This window comes from Prionailurus bengalensis, chromosome D3 (genome assembly GCF_016509475.1).
Source record: "Prionailurus bengalensis isolate Pbe53 chromosome D3, Fcat_Pben_1.1_paternal_pri, whole genome shotgun sequence".
NCBI lineage: Eukaryota > Metazoa > Chordata > Mammalia > Carnivora > Felidae > Prionailurus > Prionailurus bengalensis.
Window position 1 is genome coordinate 56,169,619 of NC_057356.1, and position 14,199 is coordinate 56,183,817.

Consider the following 14,199-nt stretch of genomic DNA (forward strand, 5'->3'; position numbering starts at 1 on the left):
TAAATTCAGTGAGGGGAATGTCATTCCCGGTGAGAGAATGGGGTTATTTAGTTTTGTGAAATGAGCACCATTTATCCTGTTTTCCCTCCAAGCACCTCTTAGCCGGTAGCTGCAATGACTTGATAGTGTCAGGCTGTGATCAGAAATAATCGGAAGATATATTTTTGCTCCTAAGCAGCACACTTTTCAAAGTTGAACACGTTACTGCAGTATTATGTTACTTAGTAGACCGATTATCAGGTCCTGGTGAGAACACTCAGCTTGAAGTCTCCAACAACATACTGTAGAGTTTGAATGTGCTGGGGCTGAGGTCAGCCTTCCGCTGTCCGTAGCACCCATCTAGCTACAGCCAGTCTCTCATAAACACTGTTGGTTAGTGAGACTTTCTTCTGCTCCCAAACATAGGGTGACCGCCCCCCTCGGATGTTAGCATCCTGGATATCCTGGAAGTTAACTGACCCTAGTTTCTTACCTTCTTCCTCTCTCCCAAGAGAAATCTTACAGGAGATCCAGAGGCTGCGGCTAGAGCATGAACAAGCTTCTCAGCCCACTCCAGAGAAGGCACAGCAAAACCCCACTCTGCTGGCAGAACTCCGGCTCCTCAGGTAAGAGAGGAGCCCAAGGCCTCTTGGGAAATGCAAGTGACTGGGATCTTCCAAAAGTCTAACGGCGTCCAGCCAGAAAACAGTCCTTAGCCACCATAGCTGCTGACATGCTTGCTGTTTCTTTTTTTTAAAAAAAAAAATTTTTAATGTTTATTTATTTTTGAGGGAGAGAGAGTGGGGGGTGGTGCAGAGAGAGAGGGGGAGACACAGAATCTAAAGCAGGCTCCAGGCTCTGAGCTGTAAGCACAGAGCCCGCCATGGGGCTCAAACTCACAAACCATGAGATCATGACCTGACCTGAAGTCAGACACTTAACTGACCGAGCCCCCCAGACACCCCTGTTTCTTTTTTAATAGCACAGGCCTATTCACTGAGATTTGGGGGTTTTAAGGAGATGCTGTGTATATTTTATTTTTTCATTTGACACAGTGAAGGGGAAACAGCATTCTTTACAAACAAAATCTCTCACTGAAAAGAATTTGAACTCAGCTCTTTCTAGTTATTTGCACTATCGACAATGTGTTTATGATACAAGTGATCAACGCAACAAACACAGAAACAGCTAAATAAACATCACAGGCTTTTACATTTAAAAATTTACCTGTAACCCACAAAAAAGGAGTCTGATTTTCTCTCAATCTTGGTCCTTAAAAGCTTCACATGCAGACCTTAAAAAATAGACCTCATACCTTCTTGTTCTGCTAATGAATTAAAACACCTGCTGTTGTCTAGTCCGACACCATAAGACATTTGAGTCTGAAAGGCCCTTAGAAGGTTCCACCCTTGAATTTCAGTGCAGTTTTCGGAGTCAGGAAGGTAGAGAATAGCACATGCTGTGCTCATGTGCAAAAGGCTGGGGGGGGGTGGTGGGCTTCACCTCAGACCGGCTTAGCACCATGCCTTGAAATATGACACATACTCAAACCTATGTGTGTAGCAAACAGCACAAACATAAATTCAAAGGCATTGCTTCATAGGAATGTCCTATTTCACAAGGCACTTTTAGTTGTTAGCAGATATGACATTCTTTCCATCTTCCAGTTTCGGTGCCAGATTCCAGGTATATCTTACTCTGAGGGACGCTTTTTATAGCAAGTACAGATGCCTCTTCTCAGAAACCCTTGTCATCATTAGAGCGCCATTAACTTCTTCCAGGCAAAATGACTAAATTAAGCAGGTTCTGGACGGTTATGTTTGGATTTTACCAAGTTCCTGTTGATTGTAGTCATGGATGTTTCCGGGGGTTCCATCCCAGCCCTGCTCTTCAGACACATGCATGACGAGGCACCACAGCACATCTGGCCCAGGCTGCAGGCCCTGCCTGCTCTCAGGGAGGCCCCATTCTCCCTCTCTCCAGGCCCGTGCACCTGCCTAGACGGCAGAGCCACCAAAGGCATGAGTTATGGAAAGGAGATCTATGGAACCGGCAACTTGTGGGGGCTGCTTGATGTGAAAGGATCATGTCATACTTTTGAATAACTAAAGAATTTAGTGGAAGAAACAGAAATCCTTCCTTTTCAAACTATATAATCTCTGGTCCTTTCTTCAGGGAGATGTATTAGAAGTCCTTGCATGTTCTACTACACGTCACCCAGGTGGGATGAAGGTGGAAAGAAGGAAAAGGTGACATTCTATATCATTATCCTCAAAGGCATATAAAAGTAAATGCCTGCTCGAAAGAAAACTTGCCTACTAGGACTATGTAGGCCCTCCCAGCTCACAAGCTGTGAGTCGAACTTACACAGAAACATAACTGAATAAACCAATTTGGAAATGGAGTGATCATTCATCTCCACATCTAGGTACCTTGTCTCCTGAAATGTTCTTTGTGCCTCTTCCGTTGAGTGTCCCATTCTCTGTTGGAGGGATGATGACTAGGAATTTTTCATAAACATTTTCATCAGATCACCTGTTAGCATTTGCTTTCGAAAGTAGTTGGTTCCGTTTGGGTGATGCCGTCCAGGAAGGCTTCTTGATGTGCCTGGGTCACTGATGATAGTTTTCCAACTGATACGTCTTCCCTCCTTGGCATTGCGATCTTGGAATAGACTGATAGTTCTAACCACCCTCCTGGCCCTGACTTGTGGGCATTCCCATATCCCCAGCTGAGCCCAAACCCATGCTAAGGAGCCTGTCTCTGTGAAAAACTTCAGTGTTTTGGGTGCTCCCTGTCAGCTGGTGGCCCACGCCTGAAGCTAGAGGCTTGAGGCCCGAGACACCTAACTCCCAACTGCCTCCATATTCTACACATTTCTTCTACCTGGAAGAAGAAGGAATGCCCTCCCTTAAAGGCTATTTCTCTAGATCCTTATAAGCCATTAATTCTCTGGTAAGCATTTTCATGACTTGGAGATTTCACAGATACCCTGACATCCTAGGTCAAGAAACTTGCTTTGGGTATTCTAACTTTTATCCTTTAGTAGTTTCAGACTCCAAAACAATGGCTTCTTGCGCAGTTACTTTGGCCTTTGTTCACACTGAGGAGTGGCCACATGCAGCAGCCACAGGAACTCCTTGGACAGAGATCTTCTCCGTCCATTACAACCTTCTGGTGCCTCTTATTGAGAAACCAACAGGGAAATTTCTTTCAGCTGGGGAATGGACGAGGGGAGACAGGAGCAGAGCTCAGCTTTTCATTAATGCAGTTCATTTTTATCTTAAGAGCACTATGACCTTTCTAAATAATCATATTTTCCTTTTTACATCAGCCACAAGAAAGCTGAAAGCCAAGTTTGCAACCCAGATCTGACAACCAAGTGGGGTTATATGATAGGCATTTCCATGTGCTAATCTGACGCTCCCTAGGCACTAAACTCTATAATACACTGTCCTGGGTAATTGCTGTAACAAACCCAGGAGATAGACACTATTATTGTACTCTTTTTATAGATAGGGAAACTGAGATTCACAGAAGTTAAATAATTTGCCCAAGATCCCACACAATGAGTAGCACATGTGGATTCCGTCTCCTTTTCTTGGGTCTTAGTTATCTCCTGCTGGACTGTTATTACTCACTTAATTGATTCCTGGCCCCTGACCCATCTACACTACTATCAGATTTATCATCCCTCATTTTATTATTCATTTAGTTCATTCAGCAAATATTTCTAAAACGCAGGATGCCCACAGTTGAATTGAAAAAGATACTGTCCTGGTCCCACAGAATGTGTGGTCCAGTAGGAAAATGACATACATCAAATAAGCACACAAATGAGAATATAATTACAAACTGAGATAAGGACTATTAGGAGTCTTGCTTTTAAATAGAGACATTATAATAATAAAGAGCAGAGCAGAAATAAACAATATAGAATTAAAAAAAACTGTAGAGCAGATCAATGAAACCAAGAGTTGGTTTTTTGAGAAAATAAATAGAGACATTATAATCCAACCTGCCCTTCACTGTGGTCAAAGAAGGTTACCATGAAGAGGGATTGTTTGAGTTGAAGGATGAAGGATGAATGGGAACGGGGATTAAGGGTGGCAGAGGGGCTAAAACAGCAGTAAAAGGGTCTCCTGGAAGATAGAGGCCATAGGTCCAAAAAGCAAATGGCAGGAGCAAATGTGGCTCTTTTTTAGGAAATGAAAGGTCTCTAGACCTAGAATGCAGTGAATGAAAGGGTGTACGGAAAGAGACAGAGCTGACCATGTAGGTAGGGGTAGACGGTGACACTGTGTGGCCTTACAGACCTTCTCAAGGATATTGCTGTTAATCCGACGATAGAAGCCATAGAAGGGGGAAGAACTGCATGTCCAGTCCACACAGCAGATTACAATGTAAAGTCAGGTTCACATGAATCAGAGATCTTACTCCAGCATGGAGATTTACTAGTAACTTCAAGAATACAGGCAACCAAGAGGCACCGATAAAGCAGAGAAAGGTCTGGAACATTCCACATAGTTCCTGAGGTCTTTCCTTTTCTACACTGGGTGGAGTTTTGGAGGGAGTTTTGCAAGGTTATCTAGCAAGCCTTCCTTAAATTTTTACCACCATATGGAACTGGACGTCTTCTTCAGTGTTACCACTGAAGTGCAGCAATTTGTTCATATTTTTATTGTACGCTCACCATCGTCGTCTTGAACTTCTTTCTCCTCCTCTTTCGCTCAAGGACAAAAACTGTATCCTACTCATTATTTTATTTACAGTGTCTTAAAAGTGCCAGATGGATGGCATGAATGGATAAGCTGCAAAACGATTAAGAGATAGCTAAAGAACTGTGTTTGCAAAGACAATACCATCTTCTAGGATAAAACATTTATTTAAAACCATGAAGGAACTAACTTCACACCACAAATCTCAAAGAGGAAAAAAAGTATAATTTTCATATCTATACCTTGCAAAAAAAATAAACACTTTATTTTATACCCCCGAAATTATATTCTTTTCAATGTGTATAAAATTATTTTTCAAGAAAACTTGCGGGGCGCCTGGGTGGCTCAGTCGGTTAAGCATCCGACTTCAGCTCAGGTCATGATCTCATGGTTTGTGAGTTCGGGCCCCACGTTGGGCTCTGTACTGACAGCTCAGAGCCTGGAGCCTGTTTCAGATTCTATGTCTCCCTCTCTCTCTCTGTCCCTCCTCTGCTCATGCTCTGTCTCTCTCTATCAAAAATAAATAAAATGTAAAACAACAACAACAACAACAACTTGCTAATTAAGGTAACTTTGTGTTCTATTAATTAAAAATGAAAGTGTAACCTCTGGTGTAAGTCAGTGGTTTCCAGAGTTTAATTTAATAGACCAGCTTAATTTTTAAATTATTTTTGGGAAATAACATAAAGCTGAATACTTTTTGTTTTACCATATGATGATACATTTTTTTTAAGTTTATTTATTTATTTTGAGAGAAAGAGCAGGGGTGGGGCAGAGAGAGAGGGCAGGGGAGGGAGCAGAAAGAGAGGGAGAGAGAGAATCCCAAGCAGGCTCTGCACTGTCAGCATGGAGCCCGACGCAAGGCTCCAAGTCATGAACTGTGAGATCATGACCTGAGCCAAAACCAACAGCTGGATGCTCAGTTGACTAAGTCACCCCTATAGGGATATATTTTTAAAATTACCATCATCTCTTATCACAACAGTTTCATGAATGACAGTATATTTTTTTAACTTTTTATTTTGAAAAAATTTAAGAGTTGTAAGAAAATCACAATGGATGTCCTTATATACTTCACCTAGAGATAACAAACATATTACTACACCCTTCTCTATCTCCCTATATGTTTATATATATATATATATATATATATATGTATATATGTATATATATGTATATATGTATATATATAGCATACATATTTTTGATGAGTCATTTTGAGAGTAAGTTGCAGACATCATAACCCTTTACCACTAAGTATTACTGTGTATATTTCCTATGTAAAAATGTATTGTCTTACATAACCATGGCACCATCATCAAATGCAGAAAAGTTGATATTATTGTCTCATATATGATCTATATTAAAATTTTGCCTGTTGTCCCAATATTGTCCTAAGAGAAAATAGGTTTTAAGGTACATTCAAGGAGCACCTGGGGGGTTCCGTCAGTCGGTCAAGCATTCAACTTCAGCTCAGGTCATGATCTCACGGCTGGTGAGTTTAAGCCCCACATCAGTCTCTGTGCTGACAGCTCGGAGCCTGGAACCTGCTTCAGATTCTGTGTCTCCCTCTCTCTCTGCCCCTCCCCCACTCACACTCCATCTATCTCTCTCAAAAATAAACATTAAAATATATATATATATCATATATATTATTTTAAAAACACACGCAAAATTAGAAATTATCAGGCAGAATCTCAAAATAAAAGACATTCCTTTTACAGAGGTATACATTTAGCTCTATGAAAATAAAATCACTACTTAGTCCTTGTTTTCTTGTTCCCACTTGGAACCATGGAAGCTACACCACAAATTTGTTAATCAGACCCACATTTGGTAGCCACTTATAGAGAAGATTAAATAAAGACATTATTACATGAAATTCTTTTTTTTTTTAATTTTTTGTTAATGTTTATTCATTCCTGAGAGAGACAGAGACAGAGTACGAGCAGGGGAGGGACAGAGAGAGAGGGAGACACAGAATCCGGAGCAGGCTCCAGGCTCTGAGCTGTCAGCACAGAGCCTGATGAGGGGCCCAAACTCACAAACTGCGAGATCATGACCTGAGCCCAAGTTGGACGCTCAACCACCTAGGCCACCCAGGCGCCCCGTGAAATTCTTTTAATTGAATTTAATCAATGCATGAAAGAGTAGATGTCATGTTTTGAAAGATTACGACTTATAAGAAAACTGTATAAGTTTTTTTAATTGTTGATTAATTCTAAATTAATACCAGTTAACTTTTCCGCATAGTTTTTAGATGCCTACCTTAGTATTTTTTACCTACAATATTAGAATTTACTGCAACCCTCTTCGCAAAGTGCTCCTATGACCAAAAGTCCAAAAATTACAAAACAGTATCTAGAAGAACACTGGAAATACGTCAGAAACATTATCTATCCTTCTACCAACCCCTACCATGGATATATTTGGGACACCATGTGCAGACAAGGTCAAAGATAAAACAGCTAGTGGATTTGGCATTGACGAATATTTTTGAATGGCGTTAAGACTTTCAAAATTAGAAAGTTGCAGCCCGGGAAGACAAAGACTAAAATAAGATACCATTAAAATCTATAAAATCATGATGTTCCTTGTCCTTCAGGATTCAGAAAAGAGGCAATCGTAAAAGAAAAAGGAAGGAATGTTCTGGGAGTAAGTAAGCCTTGAATGGCAATAAAAGCCAAAAATATAAATATATTCAAAAAGCGTTGAGGGATGTTTATAAATTTTAAATTCATAATTCATTAGAGAAACCTGAATCAAAGCAAATTAGGAATGTTTCATTTATATCCATAACCTGTGCTCCCCCCAAAATATCTTTCAATTGGATGAGTCATTGACCTAAGTCAGTGTGACATTTTCATACTGTCAGTTTTTCATTTCAGAGTCTCTGCTACAGTGCCACTTAATCTTATGCCTGTGCCATTGAGACTAGGCACATCCATTCATACATTAACACATGGTTAAAGCAGTCACACATTTTTAAAATATAAGTTCCAATATCTCAAACTCAGACAGAAGCCTTTGGGGCACGGGGAAAAAATTGTGTATATTATTCACTAATGATCATGAAATAATAGATTTGAAATTGACTTGAAAAGTACACACATACATCAGAAATACGAACCATTAATATTCTTCTCCATACTGTTTCATTTCTTTTCCCTCTTTTAAAGATATTCTTGGTACCTCTCAGTGTCAATATAAATGATGGAGTATAGATTGTCCTTTGTGGTTTCCATTCTTGCTGACAGTTTAATAGAAGTTCTGCAAAACAAACAAAATTAAACAAACACAAATCTTATAGGTTATTTTCAGTTGGAACAATTCTGTAGGAACTCCTATAAAGTCAAACCCAAACCAGAAAACTTCAGTTGACTATAAAAACTCTATACTATGAATATTTCACCTCTGAAAGGTACCATATTGCATACTAAGAATGGAAGAAATGAAAAATAAACTTTCAAACTCCAATTTCCAAATACTAGGGTAATCAGTATGCCCTTTGAGATTTACAGAAGCGTCCTTGGTTTTGGAAGATCTGTGGGATTGACCTTTTTCGGTGACAGTTTGGTTTCTGTTTGTTGTCTTAAGGGGCCCAGTGGCATCACACAAGGCCCAGGACATACTAAGCATTCAGAAAAGATTTCATTGACTGGTTAATTCAGGGTAGAAGAGGGAGTATATCCAAGAGGATTTTAATTCATCTGTGTTTTGGTATGACTTCTAACAAACAAATGTACACCTCAAGCTATAACTGTTCGTTCATTTGACATTTCCCTGCCTGGAAACCACATCAGAGATCAGAGATGCCCTTTTTCTGGCGGTCTGCTAGTGTCACAAGACTTGGAAGTGTGATCAGCTCAGTGGGTTGAATGCTGTTCTGATGATGACTACTTCTTTCTTAGACAGCGCAAGGACGAGCTGGAACAGAGAATGTCTGCTCTCCAGGAGAGCCGGAGAGAGCTAATGGTCCAGTTAGAAGGTCTCATGAAGCTACTAAAGGTAAGACATTTCAAATAAACATTTCCTAGACCTGTGACTATGGCATTTGTAAAAATCGTTCACACATAATGTGCAATGATTTCTCCAATTACTATATGTGATTTTCCCCAAAATACGGCTTCAGTCCCAGATGTAGGATCTTCTCTTAGATATGTCCAATGATAGCAGTCAGTTATCAGGCTCATTCTTATCCATTTCCTGGAACCAGACTACTGAGGACCCTCATAGGACAACTTCTTGGCTTATTTCCAGTTCCTATGTCCTTGAAAGTACTAAAACTGGATTTATTCAGGAATATTGTACATTTAATAGCTTCGGAAGTTCTGAATAAAGTGAGCAGAAGCTAATGCTTCTGCAAGATGAAGGTATAGCCATAATTTTGGAGATTATAGTTTTATTAAGAGGAGTAACTAACTGATCATTTCAGTGAAGTATTTTCTCTCATCTGTGAGGCTTTAGCAGCAAGTCACGTAACTTCCATGACTCTCAAGTACGAACTGTAAACAGGAATACCCCCTTAGCTCTCTGCGGGTAGAGTGTTTAATAAGATGATCTAGGGAAGTCCTCTGCAGAGCGCTGTAACCTGTTAGTCTCACTGGGAAGTGGCCTTCTCCGTTTCATAAACCCCTACCCCCTTCTTCAGTATATACTAAATCACGTGTCAAGTCACAAGTAGGCTAATTATGGTCACGTGGCCACAGTCGGCCCAGGAGAGGTGTCAGTGCTAGGTGGTCATCCCGCCTGAGGTAGACAAGCAGAAACCACTGCGGATTGGAACTGTGATATGCCAAAGGCGGGAACTGATACTGAAACTTGCCCGGTCCCTGGGGCAGCTCATCTGTGAGACAGACGTCCATCCTTTCAGTCCCCGGATCCCTCGCATCCCCGACACACCATCATTTACTGTTTCGCCCTTCCTCTTTTTCTGTCTTTCCTTTTTTTTCTTTTCTTTTTTCATTGCTTTCTTTCTCTCTTCCTTCCTCCTTCCTATCTTTCTTTTATGTATTTAACAAATATTTGTTGAAACCTACTGTGTCCTAGCACTGGGCACACACTTACATATAAGTGCAACACTTCCTTCTTTGGTTTCCTTTGGTCTTTTTTTTTTTTTTTTTTTTTTTTCCCTTAGACAACTTTTCCTGCCATCAGTGTTGGGAATGCTTTATCTTCACTAAACAACATTTACTTTTCAGTATATTAGCCATGTAAAGTGTAGAACTCAGTTTTTGTTGTACTATATATATTGAGACAGGACTGGATAATGGATAGCCTCTCACTGTTTCTGCCCTGTCGTCTCATTTGATGATCCAGAAAAGCTCTTTCAGCTTTCCTTTTCAAATATACCAAATGAAGAGGGTCGATCTCATCTTTCCCTTCACTGAATGACAGGAAACCTTGAAAATAGCCCACTGCTTATATTCCTATAGCTTCTGTCACCACAGCAATGGGGTGGGGGTGGGGGTGGGGGGTTCTATTTACTGTCAGCCATCTTGGCATCGACCTAGCCTAACCCAGCACAGTCTGTTCTATCGGGATGTATAAACAGCAGGCTAGAGGGATAGATCGTGTTGAAAGGTGGATGGACATAGGAAGGAATGAGATGGTCTGTAGTCTCACATACCTAAATAGACCTGGGACTAAAGTCACTGAGGTAGGAGAGGCCGCCACCGAAGCCGTGTTGATGTTTCCCCCATCTTGCATTCCCTCACACTGTGTACGCATTCTGCCTGGAACCCTGGGTAACCTAACTGTTATTGATTCAATCTTTCTGTAGGAAGAAGAACTGAAGCAGGGAGTAAGTTATGTTCCCTACTGCAGGTCTTAACTAACTATGGAGGGGCCTGCCATCCTGCCGTTTTTCCCATTGCTTTTGCCTCTAATGTCTGTTCACGCTTCAGTTTGGAAAGAGAACAAAAATCATACTAATTTGCTTCCTTTTCAATGTAGTGCTTGAATTGAGACATATAAAATTTAGCTTTTTTTTTTTTTTAATAACTGTTACTACTGTGGGCATCAAAAGAAGAGCCATTACACCTTTTAGAAGAGGGGGAAAAAATCATAATGTGTTGGAGACTTTTTACAGCTCCAGGGGTCTAAGTTTCCAACCAGTCTCATGCTTTTCTGGGTTATTGATCAGACCCTTCTCTGAACAGAGACACCCACTCTGGCCACTAAAGCTACATACAGCACTCAAGCTAACCTCTCTGCATCCTCTCATTTAGTTCAGTTTCCATTTTACTGGAAAGGCGTGTGACCTCTTTGTACAAAAGTCAGCCAGTTACATCTCTTTTCATTGCATAATTACTAAGCCCTGTTCCCCCCCTGGTCACCAAAATGGGTTCAGTCCAGGACAAACACTGTCCTCAGTATCTGCTCATTTCCCATTGTTGAGTTCTTGAGAACGGAATCCCTACCACTGGTTCGTAATAATCTCAAAAGAATGGGTAACTTTCAGCCCTTCACTTATCACCAAGAACCTCTCCGCTCCGGGAGTTCACAAGGCCCTTGCATACATCTTCTCTGGAAGCAGGAACACTGTGATTCTCTAACTGTAGTCGCTCAACTGGAACCCTGTGTCTGACCCTGTGGTCCGGTTCAGAGCCATGAGAGGGAGTAGCCTACTCGAAACATAACAATAACAAAACAGAAGCAAAAGAACAGCAACTTTAATTTCAGGTGCACGTACCAAACCGTGTATGACGCTATATCCCATTTGCTGGTATCACCAGGAAGTTTCACATCATTTCCATGGATCGATTAGAACCACAGCCTGTCCAATTTCAACGTACCTTTTATTCCTCTGTATTCTCTTTCCTGTTATTCATTGTGTGTGTTTGTGTGTAACAACGAACGTTTGCAAAATGCTGGACACAGTTTTACCCTTCCTTCCCACGGTCTGTAAAAAAGGAAAGTGTAAAACTAATCTGTAATGTCAGACAATAAAGACAATGTATTACACTATTTTGTATTTTGTGAAAAAAGTTGCTTTACTAAAGTCAAATTTTAATGAGAGACAGTCCCCCTTGGTGAAGGACGCACATTTATAGCCTGTCTAATTGCCCATAAAGGCGTACACGGGGCATTGCTATTGTAGTTCCAGCGCACTTAGATCATGGTAGAGAAAAATGCCTTGCTGTGCTGCTTCTCTGTGCAAACAGCCTCTTTCCTTTCCTGTCTCTTACTTAGCATGCGCACAGAAAAAAGGGGAAAAAAGCTCAAATAATAACCTCACACCTAGTGGAGAGAGGGCAATCATCCTTGCTGAGGATGTCCATCAGCCTTGCTGAGCCGTCTCCCTCAGGGGCCCATTTCCCACCATTCCCCAGGCCACATATTCTTGAAAGGCTGTGTGGACCAGGAAGTTCATAAACCCATGGCTGCAAACAGCCAAACCATGGCAGCACCCATAGAGCATTACTGCCTCCTTTCCTTCCAGCTCCTCCCACGGAGCCCTCAACAGTGGCCGCATCTCTGAAAGTCAGCCCTCAGCTGGGTACCGCTGCCTAGGTTCTAAAGGGCCATCATCGGGAACGCTCAGATGTCAGCAATGCAATGTCTGGGTGGGGAGAGAATTTGCTTGCTTTACTCATTTATTGATGTGCTTGTATAGTCAAGCCTCTTTTCCAAAAGGACCCAAGGCAGCTCCCAACAAAAGACATCAGCAATGACTTCATAAAATAAATATAGAAAGATCAGAAACTAACGAAGAGAAAATGCAAATATGCTAATCATAAGAGACAAGGGTGTTCCTCTGAGCTTTTTGGCAATGAGGCAAAAAAAAAAAAAAAAGGAAAACATAATTGGTGGTTTTATCGGAACAGAAATACCAGTTCTCAGGGGACCAAAATTTCTGTTGGCATAAAATATGAAAAAGAAGTCTTTACTCGGAGCTTTAGAGAATTTGTGCTGAATAATAAACGGGACAAATGCAGCAGCAGATGTTAAGTGGCTGATTATTATACTGACCTTCAGTTAAAATTAAAGACAGAACCCTGTATGTCCCAATCCTGAGCAGGCAGATCTACAAGGAAAGAAACATGTGCCATTCAAATATATAGACTTGGTATAACATGATCTAAGGAGAGAATTTAGAGGTTTTAGTCTGCCGTCTGCTTCTAAATTCTATTTTTATTTATGAGCCTTACCCCTTTGGGGACATTCTCTTTGTAAAATCAGATTTAAGACACTGCACACAACAAATTGTGCTTGATTTAATAACCTCTACTTGCTTTATCATAAGTCTCTGTGGTTCAATGTATTTTATGATACTGGTATATATAATTCCTACTTCTGTTTCTTGTTAGAGATAATGCATGAATTTATCCCCCTTGAGGAGAGAACATGAATTTAAAAAAAAAATAGTGCCTGTAATATAATATGATGATTATGGTATCATAAGCAATAAATTTTTTTTTACAAAACTTGCATCAAAATTATCCTACCCTCTTTCTTCTTTGTGTATTTTTAAGATTTATTGCAGGAACCATAAAAAGAACACTCATAAAAAGTGTAATAATGAAGGCAGCTGGGGTATAATTGCAATGACAGTATGTTGCAGAGTTTGTGGTAGACTTCCAGTTTCCAGTATCATGTCCCGATCTAAAACCAGATATCCTGACTTTGAGTTCAGGATGTAAGGTCTCAAAAAAATTTTGCAGAAAGGTGACTGGTGTTAGACCGGACGGTAGGGTCCCTGTTCTTCTCTCATACCTGTAAGATCTTGAGTTAGTTAACTTCCTGGTAATTTATCTCAAACAGACTGCTAATACATGGCCCACAGGATTTGGGGAGAGATTTTGAAAGCTAATGGATGTGAAAGCACTTTGTAAAATACTATATGCATGTCAGATATTAGTATAAAAGTGTGTATATGTTTATACACATACATCCAACAATATGTAAACTTTTGTGATTTGACCCCTGTTTTACACACACACGTGCATGTACACACACACTCACTTCTCTTCCTTCCAGTTAACTAAGAGTGTCTCAGTCAGAGGAGGAAAGTGAAACATCATTTCAAATTCCATCTCCTGCCCCCATTCTCTTCTCTATTAATAACTGGAGGCCCAGTTAACTTGGGAAATCATGGTCTCTCAGGTTTCTGCTTCTCCCAAACACATTGGGAATATGAGCGGGCCAGAAGTAACGAGTTTTATCAGCATCAGTTCACCTTCCTTTATCTCCCTGACCCATCTTCTCTGGTGGGTATTCTGTGGAGTGGTGAAGCAATCAGAAATGGGATGGTGTTGGCAGGGTGGGAGGTGGGGGGACAATTCACATCATAAATAATCAACTACAATATTAGGACTGGCATCCAGTGTTCAAAGCATACCCTCTCAGGCTCTCTCTCACACAAACTTTTTTAAAATTAGGGATTTAGTCGATTCATTCTAGGAAAGTAAAAATTATTTTTTTTTACTTGAAAACCTTCGGAGATGGCCTTCTGGTTCAGATTAAACCACCCCCTGACCAGCCTCAGCCCTCTTCATTC

General features: G+C 40.7%; 1 protein-coding gene across 23 annotated transcripts in view; it reads left to right on the forward strand.

The window, feature by feature from the left end:
• The window catches only part of DTNA (dystrobrevin alpha), a 259,746-nt gene that overhangs the window by 224,796 nt on the left and 20,751 nt on the right, over window positions 1-14,199 (forward strand). For 12 of the 23 annotated variants that reach the window (XR_006293973.1, XM_043558574.1, XM_043558573.1 and 9 more), the window contains 3 exons: window positions 492-605; window positions 8,609-8,705; window positions 10,480-10,500. Coding sequence is in view for 22 of the 23 variants with exons in the window: in XM_043558574.1 (XP_043414509.1) it covers window positions 492-605; window positions 8,609-8,705; window positions 10,480-10,500 (232 nt within the window). In the remaining variant the exon portion in view is untranslated. Of the gene's footprint in view, window positions 1-491; window positions 606-8,608; window positions 8,706-10,479; window positions 10,501-11,381; window positions 12,530-14,199 lie in introns of those variants that run through there. The other 11 variants (XM_043558568.1, XM_043558577.1, XM_043558578.1 and 8 more) reach the window with 3 other exon arrangements.